At 38.1% G+C, this 12,933-nt stretch overlaps 1 protein-coding gene across 1 annotated transcript in view; it reads right to left on the bottom strand.

Moving 5' to 3' along the window:
• Positions 1-12,933, bottom strand: part of Dcbld2 (discoidin, CUB and LCCL domain containing 2) — a gene marked incomplete at its 5' end in the record, with an annotated part of 64,020 nt that overhangs the window by 22,746 nt on the left and 28,341 nt on the right. Inside the window, 2 exons of the mRNA XM_055593258.1 lie at positions 55-106; positions 12,102-12,239. Coding sequence (XP_055449233.1) covers positions 55-106; positions 12,102-12,239 — 190 coding nt within the window. The remainder of the gene's footprint in view (positions 1-54; positions 107-12,101; positions 12,240-12,933) is intronic.

The raw sequence follows: 12,933 nt of genomic DNA, 5'->3' as shown, positions 1-12,933 counted from the left end.
CACACACACACACACACACACACACACACACACACACACACACACACTTCATACCTGAACTCAGGTTCCAAAAAATTAGTTACAGTATCCAAACAAGTGATTAAATCTAAAAAAAAAGAAAGTGGAGAAAAAAACATTTAATAAGATACTTAGTAATCTTACTAAAAATACTGTAAAATAATCTCAAATTGTATTCATCTAAATCTCAAAATCTTACTACCTATAACTTCACAAATGTTGTTAAAGTTTTTCTCATTTGATTATCATCTTCATTTCTGGAACTGTTTCCTTCATACTACTTTTTACTATATCACCTCTTGAAGTCATATATCATATATAGTACAAAGAAAAGAAGACTTTATATATTCCTCAGTAGTTTCTATAAAATACAACCCTCAAAACACAGAGAAAAAGATTTAGTGGTTATTATGACTAAAAATGATCTTACGCTCTTTATAAACAAAACAATGACAAAAAAAAAAAAAGAAAAATAAAAAGAGGCAAGTTAACTCTACAGCTCAAACTTTGACTCAAAATATAGTCTACTGGTCCACAGATAGAACAAAAGTGCTCTAAGGAAAACAATTAAAGACCCAGTCCTAGGCACATAAAAAGTAGCTTTTACTTGAAAAACATTGAGCATCTTCCCTTCCTTGTGTTTGGATAGGATACACCACGCAGACTGCAGCCCACAGCATGTTGTAGGGTTGACCTCACTTCACTGTCAACCTCTGTCTTGCACTACAGCTTCTCACAGCCTGGCTCTCTCGTGCATCCCTGGGCACATAATTTCCTGCATCCCGGGCACATTTTCTCTTGCATCCCTGGGTACACACTCTTCTAAAAGCCTTCTCTATTGCTCCCAAGCTCCCCAAAGCCTAACTGATTCTCACTAATATCTTAATGTGACTGTCATTTCCTCAAAGGATGTGAAATCTCTTTAGCCAGTACAGCACTTCCATTATGTTTGATTTAACCAACATATAACTATATGGTCCCAGCATAACGTGTTGTGAAAAGACCAAGTTGCTGATAGAATCGTATATTTAAAAGTAATATTATTTTCTAACATCTAGTCCTTGGACAGAGAGTAGAGCTGTGTTTTCACTTTTCTGGAATAACAGAAATTAGGAATTACAGTATGGAGTACACTGGGGGTTTTCAATGAACATTTCTCACTGGATATCTGGAAGAACAAAAGTTTCTGTTTGTTAGCATGTTTGGCTACACTCAGTCAAGGTGTAGGTTTTCACTAGATCCAAGGGTGAAAACCTGGAAGGAGACTGGGAGGCAATAACAGATCGTATTATGAGCATTCTGTGTTGGTTGGCTTGGCCTTGCCAACTTGACATAAACCTAGACATATCTGGGAAGAGGGAATCTGCAGTGAGAATATGCCTCCATATGGTTGGCATACAGGCGAGTCTGTGGGGTACTGTCTGGATTAATGACTGGTGAGAGGCCCTGCTCCCCGTGGGTGGTATGAGCAACCCTGTGCAGGTCATCCCTGGGTCTGTCAGGAGGTAGGATAAGCAAGTGATGATTAGCAAGCCAGGTATCAGTATTTCTTCATGGCCCCTTCTTCAGTTCCAGCCCGAGTTACTGCCCTGACTTCCCTGAATGAGGAACTTTAGGCTACAAGATTAAATAAACCATTTCCTTCCCATGTGGATTTTGGTTAAGGTGTTTTGTCACAGCAGTAAAACCCTAACTGGTGGCTTTCTACCACACTGTCAGTACATAAATGTTGCACTACTGGTCTCAGCATCAAGCCCAGGGTACTCCATCATTTCATTTTACTGCTCTAAAGAAATTCTATATTCATCACCCAACTGAAACTTGTCTCAAAAGACCCTGAGTGTGGTGATACACAGACAGAAGAGCAGCTTGTAGAGATCAATGTGTATGCACCACTGCTACCTGAAAGATTCAGTTAAATCTGTGTTCAGTTTTCCATGGGGGCTCACCAGCAACTAGTTAATTCACTAGGAAGGGCAAACGAATGGAATGGTTGGTACCCTTGCACAGCATCAATGACAGAAAATTTTCTGCTCTCCTGATCTATCAAAAAGTAAATAAAATAAAAATTCCAATCTCTAAGATCAGAAGCTCAGCTTCTAAAATTAGCCTGCCATGAAAGGGACCCATGTGTTCCAAGGTGGCATTCTAGCCACCAGCCGTCCCTACCTTCATACCACAAAAATGGTTCTTGAGCAGTAAGTCCATGCAGGGCTTAAGCTGCACATGCTAATGTGCAAATAATTACCTGGCTCTCAAATTCCACTGGGGCTCCAAAGAGCTCCTGAAGAGGAAAGAAAGAATCCAAAGTGGACAACTCGGAGAGCCAAGAAGACTGAAGACAGGAAAGGGAAACCATGAGTACAAACTCTTGACATTTACAACTCCACGAAGGCAAATAAAAACCACCAAATTAAGGACTTAAGACGTTATGTGCCTTTCCTGAAAGCTTTTCCCAAGGAACTAGCTTTCCAGAAAACTGTTATTATAGAGCTCTCAATGAATAAAAACACAGCCTGGGCAAGGTGAATATGGTTAAAAAGAATACATCTGCCCCCTGAGGTTTCTGACAGCAACATATAGATAGGAAGTTACTGTGATGAATGGAATAGAATTAAACCCACAAGAGTCTGGAGTTAAACCTTTACATTTATAGCCAAGTAAATTTTGACAGTGGTGTTTGGATAATACAATGGAGTAGGATACTGTTGGGATAATATTTTTAATAATGCTGGTACAACATGGCTTCCTTGTTCAATAACATATCCATTCACAAAATGGCTAATTACCTAATCTCACATATACAAATATTAACTCCAAGTGACCTAAATTTAAGAATAACACTGCAGACCTTTGAAAAAAATAGGAATAAATCTTGACTTTGGATTAAGAAGTTATTTCTTAAAGATGATGAAAAGCACAGCAATCAAACTCAGATAAACTGAAATGATAATTAGAAACTTCTATGCTTCAAAGGACAGTATCAAGGAGTAAGACTGCTATAGGGGTTGAATGAAAGAGGGATCCAGGTCCCCCATAGTCTCTGGCATTTGAACACTTGGTCTCCATGTTATGACATTGCTTGGGGAAGACTTAGGTGGTGCAGTGTCACTAGAGGAAGTATGTTGGTATAATGTGCTTGTGGAATGTATACAATTTACCCTTGTTCATTCACATGCTGACTTCCCTATCCCACTATCTGGTTTCAATTGAGCATCACCTGTCTCATGTTTGTGTAAACATGCCACCATTGTTCTCTGTATTGTCAATAAAACAACCAGCCACAATGCTGAGCAATGGAGAGAATAGGGTAGGACATTCTGGTCTGGAGGGGAGGAGAAAGAAGCAAATGGGAATCAGAGACAGAGATGGGCAGGAGAGGACTTGGAACCACCAGGAGAGATGAACCAGACCTAAGATATGACTAGAGCAAGTATAATGGGTAAAGTCTGAATGGTAGGTAACTATGTGGGCTTGGAGGTTTAGGATGGAGGTTTAGCATTGTGCTCTAGGTTAATTAAATAAATCCTAGTCTCTGTGTGGTGATTTGGGTATACAGCTAGTTTAGAAATAACTGCTGCTTAACTAAAAGATAAATCAATAGTAAGTATTAATATTCAACAACAGAAGTATATCACTGAGGATAGATTTAAGATTAAAAAGCCTCACCTACTTCCAGATTAATGTTTCTGTTTCATGCCCTAAGTTCAAGATGTGTGCTCTCAGCTTTCTGCTCCTGCCACCAAACTGTCCCCATCATTATGGACTCTAACTCTCTGGAATCATAAGCTCAAATATATTCTTCCTCTATAAGTTGTATTTGTGATGGTGTTTTATCACAGCAATGGAAAAGCAATGAATACAATGGCACACAAAATTATCCTTGCAAATCGTATATCTGTTAAGTATCTAAAATCAGTATAAAAAGTATTAAGATGTAACATTAAAAAGGCAAATGTGTATTTAGCCAATGGAATATAGTTTGGCTACAAAACCAAAGGAGTACTGGTTACAACCTGAAAGAAGTTGGCAAGTATGTAGGTAGTCAAAGCCACCAGTCACAAATAATCCATAATATATTGTCCTAGATGAAATGTCCAGGGTGAATGCAGCTAGAGACAAGAAGTGGCCTGGTGGTGATGAAGGATGCAGGGAATTAAAAGTGATAAACAGAGACTGACTGAGACTAATTGTGGGTTATTTTTAAGATGATGAAAATATTCTCAAACTGTGGTGAGGATTACAGCATTCTGAAACTCTGAAAAAATAGGTTATATACTCTGAGCATGACTACCATACTCTATAGGAATTAAATCTTTATAAACTTGCTATAAAAATTAAAGTGGTATCATAAAAAGTAATAACAATTTTACTTTAACATATACCACATCTGCATGGCTGGATAAAACAAAGCCTCATAGAGAGCCACGGTGGGCAATTCATCAGATAAACATGACTAGGGATTAGTGAAAAGACCAATCAGACAAAAATGTCTGCATAGAGAAAGTATACCTCCAAGTGGAAGAGGGTAAAAGAAAGTATTATAAAAAATATATATATAGTAGAACAGATGGTGATACGTGCTTTAATTAAATAAAGGCAGTAAGAAGTTAGAAAAAGAGAGCTCAAGTCCTGAACTTTTAAGAGTTATGTTCCATATGGACCTAACTGCAAAGGCAACATCGGAATAAAACTAAGTGGGTGAAGAATTGAGGCTCGAAGCATGTGAGTCTGAAAATAGGTATAGAGATTAAAAAAAAATCCACCAGGGGGTACATGCTCGGCACCTATGAAGCCGCAGTGCAAAATGAAGTCAGACAATAGGCTGCTGAATCCTATAGGGTCCTGGAGGCAAGGACATTTCGCAGAATATGATGGGAATTTCATCTTAATGAGATCAGACTGACTGCTATGTTCAGAGCAGATTCAAAAAGAAGGGTAGAAAAAAAGGTTAGAAAGAAATTTGTTATCATAATTGAGGTAAAAGCTGATAGTAACTTGAACTATGGTGGTTAAGAGTAGAGCTGTTCACATTAAATCATATTTTCATATATATCCCAAGAAGTGGCAGATGCTTGGGGATTTGAGAAATAATGGCAAGATCTTTGGACTAAACAACTTAAAAGGCCAGGTCAAACGTAAAGCGTAAGTATAAGTACTGATGCAGAATCTACCTGATTATCCCATAACGATAGAACACAGGTAGGCAGGTAGTGTAGATTAACCACATTCTTAGATAAGAGCTTCTATATGGGACACACACACACACACACACACACACACACACACACACACACACATATATGTGCTGCCCTTGTGTGTGGCTCAAGGAGAAGCCAGTGTCTCTAGTGGCAGCTCTATAAGAGCCAAGGCAACAGGATCTAACTCAGAGAAGTTCAGTCTTAACTCTTACAAGAAGCTTCTGTCCTTCCTCTAACTCCGCAGAGCCAGTCTCAGTTGCATTTTTGCGCAGAGCATCCTAATTTTCTACAACAGCTTGAAATTTAACACCACTGCATACAGAATCTTGACAGAGCTTACAAAAGAGAATTTAGCTGGGTGGTGTTGGGGCACGCCTTTAATCCCAGCACTTGGGAGGCAGAGGCAGGTGGATCTCTTGTGAGTTTGATGCCAGCCTGGTCTACAGAACAAGTTTCAGGAGAGCCCAGGCTACATAGAGAGATGCTGCCTCAAAAAGCCAATACAGTAATAAATTAATAAGTAAATTAATTAATTTTAAGTATGATTTATAGAGAACATTATAACTGCTCTGTGGACATTTATTTGCACATATATAAAAATTTTGTTGACATATATAATACTGTAAAATATGACAACTCTTCTAGGCCAGCAAATCATTTAACATAGGAGAACACTAGTTTCTCTTTTGGGAATAGAATATTTTGATTGACAGCACCATGTATTTCTGAGATAGGTAATTATGAACTATTTTGATTTAGATTTTCTCTAAGTCATACTGGTATGTGTTCCTGATTGAATTGCAATGCCCCCTGCCAGTGGCATCAGTAGCCATTATAGAAGACAGTCTACACACTATTATCTGTGGTATGTAACATCTTGTGCAACTATAATCATTTCTTTCTATAGGAAAGGAATTGAAACATGACAAAACATCAAGTTTTGCTTCTCCTTGACCACATTTATTTATCAGAACTGAGAAAACAGGAAAAAGACAATAAATGTATACTTACAACTCTCTCTCTCATTTCCTCTACAATTCCTTAAAAGGCCAACTCCCCACAGCCGGGAGTCCCCTGACATAGCAACACTGCTTCAGTAACTTTACTTCATGGTGTGTAGATGTCTTTGTTCAGATACAAGAAGCTGTGGAATATGGTTGATTTCTATGCTCAGTATTTCAATGTAGAGATTAAATATTATGCTTCTCTTAGACAAATTACAGTGATACCTGTGGAACCACATCTCCACAGACTTTGCACATTTCTGTGATAAAAAGTAAGGTTTCTTATCAATAATGTTAAGGGGATGTAAAGACGGCTAAGTTGCCTAAGCAACTGACAGTACAGTTAGATAGGCTATAAACCACATAATGTTAACTGCATCAAATGAACTCCCCTCTACATCTAACTTTCCACATAAGAGACATCAAAAGTTAGCATGTTTCTCTTGTTATCTACACAGTATCTAGGACACTAAACAAAGCATTAGAATTTAGCAACGGTGTAACTAGTGATTGTTTTTGCTTAATTCAGCACAATACCTATGTGTTTTTTTTTCACAGAATTTCTAAGGTATCAAAATCCCCAACTACATAGAAAACACTAGAAACAGGATGGTCACCAGGTGGCAGTGGCACACACCTTTAATCCCAGCACTGCCTGGGCTGCAGAGAAACCCTGTCTTGAAAAAACAAAACCTAAGAAGACAAAACAAAGAGAAACAGGATGATAGACTTCAGGTTGTTTTTTATGTCTGCTTGGGACAAACTGCATTCTATAGATTAGAATGCCTCTTCTGGTCAAAGATTTTAACAGATTAATTCTGTGTTCAATTCTTTCTCTTAGTAAAACTGGTGAAACTACTCATCAATATGCTTGCTGTCTAAACTAACACTAAAATATGGGTGGTTTTCAGTACGCTATTTATATTAGACATAAATAACTTGTGTGTGTTCCTTATTCATTGACCTATAAACAAGGGCACATCTGGAGATAGGAATACAAACTGAAATGTCACTAAGAGTCATTCACTAGATTCAAAGTTTTAAAATGTGTGTCAGATACAACAATAACAGAAACTAAAAACACAGGATGGAAATTACAAATAGTAACCTGACCGAAGCAGAAGCAGGCACAAAACAGATTTTGTGTCATCACTACACAGTCAAGGCAACAAACAATCTGAGAAATTCATACCCTGGTTTCAAAACCAAAAACATCCAATGTAGAAGAAAAAATGAACCAGCAACAGAAACTCAAACTCTATTAGAAAAAACTTTATTCTCCCCTTTGTGTCACAAGCTTATATACTGATGTAAGACAAAAGAAATGGAAAATATTCACAAAAATATGCAGTTAAAGAAAGTAACAATCAGAAAAACTTTATGACTTTGGTGTTGGTACTAAAAATACTTGAACATGCTGCAAACGTGACCCTCAGATGGGTGGTTTTCAGGCCCAGCTGTTCAGAAGCCTTAGGTACACTGTCAGCAAACTCTAGGGTGGAGGCAACAAACGGACCCGTGTGTGTGTGTGTGTGTGTGTGTTCACGCTGGGAAGAAAATGCGCATCCACACTGACTATGCTGTCACGAGCAATTTTAAACTGTTCTACTACTTCCCCCCCAAAGAAAGAAAGGGCAAAGTTAGGCTATCTACCCCAAAACTCTGGGTTGGTAAAACCCAAAATATTACTTTTAAAGTTTCGATTTAATATTCTCTAAAATGTGTCTGATTTCAATTTTCGAATCTTGTGTGTACATGCCCACCATGCACACAAATCAACGCTGCCTTGAAGAATCTGAAGCTTTCAATGCATAATGTAAACTCACTGCTATCTAACAAAAAGATTTAAAAACCACTGTTGAGAATCCTAGAAACTGACTAGGGTTAAAATAATTTGAAAGCAGAAATTTAGATCACATATCTGTAGAATTCATTTTATTTTTCAAGTTCAACTGAATGCTGTTTTCAATGTTTTTGAATGGTTTTTTTGAATGTTTTTTTCTTCCTTCATGTATGTATGTCCACCCCATGCATGCCTGGCACTCTTGTATGTCAGAGGAGAGTGTTGGATTACCTGGAACTGGAGTTAGCAACATTTATGAGCCACCATGTGGGGGTTGGGAATCAACCTGGGGTCCTCTGAAAGAATAGCAAATGCTCTTAACTGCTGAGCCATCTCTCCAGGCCAAATGATGTTTTTAAATTGAAATTTATTTATGTAAACAGTAGCATTGATTATCAACCATGACTGAGAGATCTGAGTTACAGTTCTGAATTTTGAGAGGCTAGCTTTGAGTTTCTCACTGAGACCAATGCTAACGCAGGAGTTTTTCCTCTATAGAATACCCCCATTAGTGCATGTTCATAAGTTAAGGATACTCATGGACTCGCACACAACTTTTCACAAAGTCCAGCTGGAGTTTGATGTTTATGCCAGTTCACAGTAGACATGCTGTGGTGGTTTGGACAAGATGTCCCCATCCTCTTGGGCATTTGAATACTTGATCCCCAATTTGAGATGCTGTTTAGGGAAGCTTAAGAGGACGCATGCCCCTGGAGGCAGTGGCCCGTTTGACTTTGCTCTCTATTTCATGCCTGCAGTAACTTGGAATTGTGAGTTAAAAATAGATCCCACTCCTCCAAGAGAAGTAGAGAATGTAATTTCTTAGCTTCCTGCTCCAGCTGCCCACCTCTGCTCTGCCATCATGGACTCTTGTCCTCGTCCTTCTGGAAATGTACACAGAAATAAAACCTTTCTTCTATAAGTTGCTTTGGTCTACTTTTCTAGCAGTAGAAAAGTAACTAATATGACTCTAACTCTCAGGTTTTGATGTGCCTGCATTTCTATGCATGTCTGTTTGCCTGCCACTGGTTGGGATAAATGAGAATCTGTTTTGCTTTGTTTTGTCTAAAAGAAAAAAACTTGAGGAAAAGGCTGGTAACTACTCCTCATTGATAATTAAAAATAACAAGGAAGGGGGAAAACACTACATAATCTTTTAAAAACAAGAAACAAAAGCAGAAGAGGATGCTAGGAAAAGGGCCCTAAATTTGACCTGGTAATTTTGGGTGTCATTCAAGAGAACTTTGCCATGAGCAACATCTCTTAGTACATCTTAAAGCACAAGTGCAATGAGTGTCCATCCTCTGAAGTGTGTCCTTGCAGGTGAGTCTGACCATAATGTTTGTGTCACATGACCTTTAATCATCTCTTGTCTGGGCTCTTCCAACAAGCCTCCTCATTGGCCTTCACACAACTATCCTATTTCTCTTTCATTTACTTTTCACACAGCAAGGAAGAGCGACAAACACAAACTGAACAGGTCACTCTATCAAGTCTAGAGCAGAAAATAGAAGGGAACATAACTTTGCATGGGTTCTGACACAAATAATGAAGTCACCCTATCTGTGACTCTATACATACAATATGTAACATATATATAATACAATGTATATAATATATAACATATGTAACATTAGTAAGTCTTTGTAAGAGTTTATAAGAAACAAAGTAGCTGCTGAAGCAAGATTGTTCATATTATTTTATTCTCTATGACCTTAAACTTCAACAAGACTCCTTAGCTATGGACATGTAGCAGCAATCCTTTTAGGTATTTAAGGGATTTAGTGGCAGCTAAGTTTCCTGGATGGAAACAAACTGATATCTCAACTAAAGCCAAGCAGCCTCCAAATAAATGAGTTACTAGAAAAAGTTGTGACTGAGAAGCCACCCAAGAAGTAGTAAGGAATTCAGCTGGTGTTCCCTAGAAAATGTTGTAGCCAACTAATTTCAGTCAAATTAAACAAATGTTTGATATACGGGTTAGGATATGCAAAACAAAAAGAAAACAAAACTAAAAAACCAAACATGACTTCAGAAGTCAATTGAGAGATGGGTTTCTCAAGACTGTCACTGGGAAGTGACATCAGTAAGTGCCTAAGGAACCTGTCTCTAATTTGGAATAGAGATTTTAAGTCTACAAGGTGCTGACTCTGTGAGATCACTGAGAACATCTTTTTGTTGTTTGTTTATTTTGTTTTTCAAGACAGGGTTTCTCTGTGTAGCTATGGATGTCCTGGACTCGCTTTGTAGATCACGCTGGCCTTGAACTCAAAGAGATCCGTCTGCTTCTGCCTCCCTGAGTGCTGGGATTACAGGCGAGTGCCACTGTACCCAGCTCACTGAGAGCATCTTACCTAGAACCAGTATCAATTCTTTAAGAACATCAAGTTTCTACGGGAAGAACAACTGCAACCCATGAGTTGAATACCTAACGTAAAATGAAACACCTCCTTTCATAATAAAAAAGGAGACATTTATTTTCCAGGAACTTAATAGTGGGGGAAAAAACTGGGGAACTATGAATCAAAATAAGAATTTAAAACCAAGAAACTTCAGACAAGTAAGAAGCAAAATCAACTGTTGATTTCTTACCTTCTCACTTGTCAACCTGAGACACCGACGCATGTGCCAAAAGAATAATAATTCTCTCTCCATCCCCCGTGAGACGGTGGGAGAGTGCAAATGCATGTTCATAATCTCGGGTGGGGGTGGCACTGCGCACCTCCCGTGCTGTGCCTGCGGACACCCCCCAGAGCCCATGGAGGTAAGGCAACCATGCAGGTGATCAGCCTAGCACACCGCACAAGCAGGCTGGCCTCGAAAACTGTGATTCGCCTGTTTCAGTTTCCAGAGTGCTGGATTACAGCGTAAGCTTCCACACCCAACCAGAAGCCAGTTTTAATTGAGCGCTACCTAGCAACTTTCCTATGACATAACTCCATCATAATTTTCCTAGCTCCGTCAAAACATTAGCTCTTTACTTACACTTCTATTCCTTTTAGCCACATTATTTTATTCAAATAAGCTAAACCTTTCTCATCCAGTGAGTTTGTTAGCTTCACATCTTGTCCATGGTATGTAAACTGGAGTAAAATAGATTCCCTTCTAAGTAGGCCCAGCTCTTTCCTCCTTGTGAAGGTTCTAAATGAAGCTTTTAGGGAGACAGTGTTCAGCCTGGTTACCCCAGCTAAAGAGCGACAGCTTGCCTTACCCTCAGCAATTTCCAGAGCTTACCACTCTCATACCTAGGAGGTCTTGATATTTTTCTCATTTAAATGGCCTGCAAAGCTAATTTTCAAATTTAAATGGCCAAATTAGAATATTTACTGTTGAACATAAGAATAATCATCTATTTTCTAATGTAAATAATTGTTCTGATAGTTCTTTCAATGACACGGCCTCTGGGCTGTCCTCTTCACAGTGCCTCTAATAACAGAGATGAAAGACAAGCCACAGCAGTCAAAGCATGTGACAAATTTCATACAGGTATTGTATTTTTTATTAGAGATTCAAACACATTTTGGATTCTATTCTATTTACTATCCTTGCTTTGAGTTCCACCTTCCCTTCAGATGCTAAACATTAACAATGAGAAAAGACTTTATTATGTTCTGTCTCAGCACTTCTCAGGGAACAATCAGTGATATGAGAGCCAAGAGTTTGTAAACAACAAAGTGGCCTTTAATACAGAATTGTGAAATTGTAACTTGTAGATAATAAACCTTTTAGTCGATACAGTTTACCTCAATGTTTCACAGATTTCTGTTAAAATTAAGACAGTTTGTGTTCTAATCTCACAGAAATGAAAAATCAGTATTTCCTCTACCAAGGAAAAGAAAGTACATGGAGTTTATATCAGTTAATACAGTCAATTTTCAGAATGCAGACCCAGATCCTGCAGCTTTCTTGTGCATTATTCGAAGTTCAATCTTTCTGTTCTACTCTTCCAACATGAGATTATAGGCATCTGAATCATTTCCTTCTTGCTGTCAGAAATGACAAAATGTGAGAGCTATAGCATAAAATGAAAGTTACCTTGTTTATCTATAACTGAGTATGAAGCCAAAAATCCTCGTCCAGAAGCATGGATTCCACTCATGAACAGCACTGTGACTTCACTGCCTTTGGACTCAATTGACCGATTCATTTGTAAACCCAGCCCACAGTATTTGCCTAGGAATGAAGGAAACACATATATTAGGTGTGACTTTCATAAAGTCAACATTTGTAATGTACATAACAACATCATACAACAAGCCAGGCACTAAATTAAAAAGAAATTGGTAAAATGGGTTTAAAATGCCAAATAATAACTATTTAAATGATTAAAAACAAAAATCCACTACAGATTTTCACTGAACTCACAGATATTCAATTTCTATCAAACACACATATGCTCCTCAAAACAATAATGAAATAGTTTTAGAAACACGCATTGCAGACAGGGTGGTGGCCACGAATAAGTAATTGGTCAGCGGTATTCTCACAGGGTCCCTTCAAGACCTCCTAGACTCTTTGCCTTAGCGCATTCCAGAAAATCTCCTCCAACTGGACCTATTCAGTTTCATTTCTGAGGATTATCAATCAGGTCTTTCTTGACACTTCAGTGATCATGTGGACTTACATGGCCTCAGCTATGATCTAGACTCAGACACTTAAATTTCCAGCCACAGCCTTGGCCTCAAAACTCAAATGTGTATATTCAATGTAAAACATTGTAATGTAAAACAATATCCTTAGAAAAACATAGCCTTAGGAAAAAAAATCTAAGCAAAGTAAGACAGAAGAGGAAAAGAAATCAATGATGCAAACTAGCCACCAATAAGTAAAAAAAAAAAAAAAAAAAAAAAAAAAAAAAAAAAAAAAA

Source organism: Psammomys obesus, unplaced genomic scaffold (genome assembly GCF_907164565.1).
Source record: "Psammomys obesus unplaced genomic scaffold, mPsaObe1.curated_primary_1811, whole genome shotgun sequence".
Taxonomy (NCBI): Eukaryota; Metazoa; Chordata; class Mammalia; order Rodentia; family Muridae; genus Psammomys; species Psammomys obesus.
Note: the sequence above shows the minus strand (reverse complement) of the source record. Positions and strands in the feature narration are given on the sequence as shown.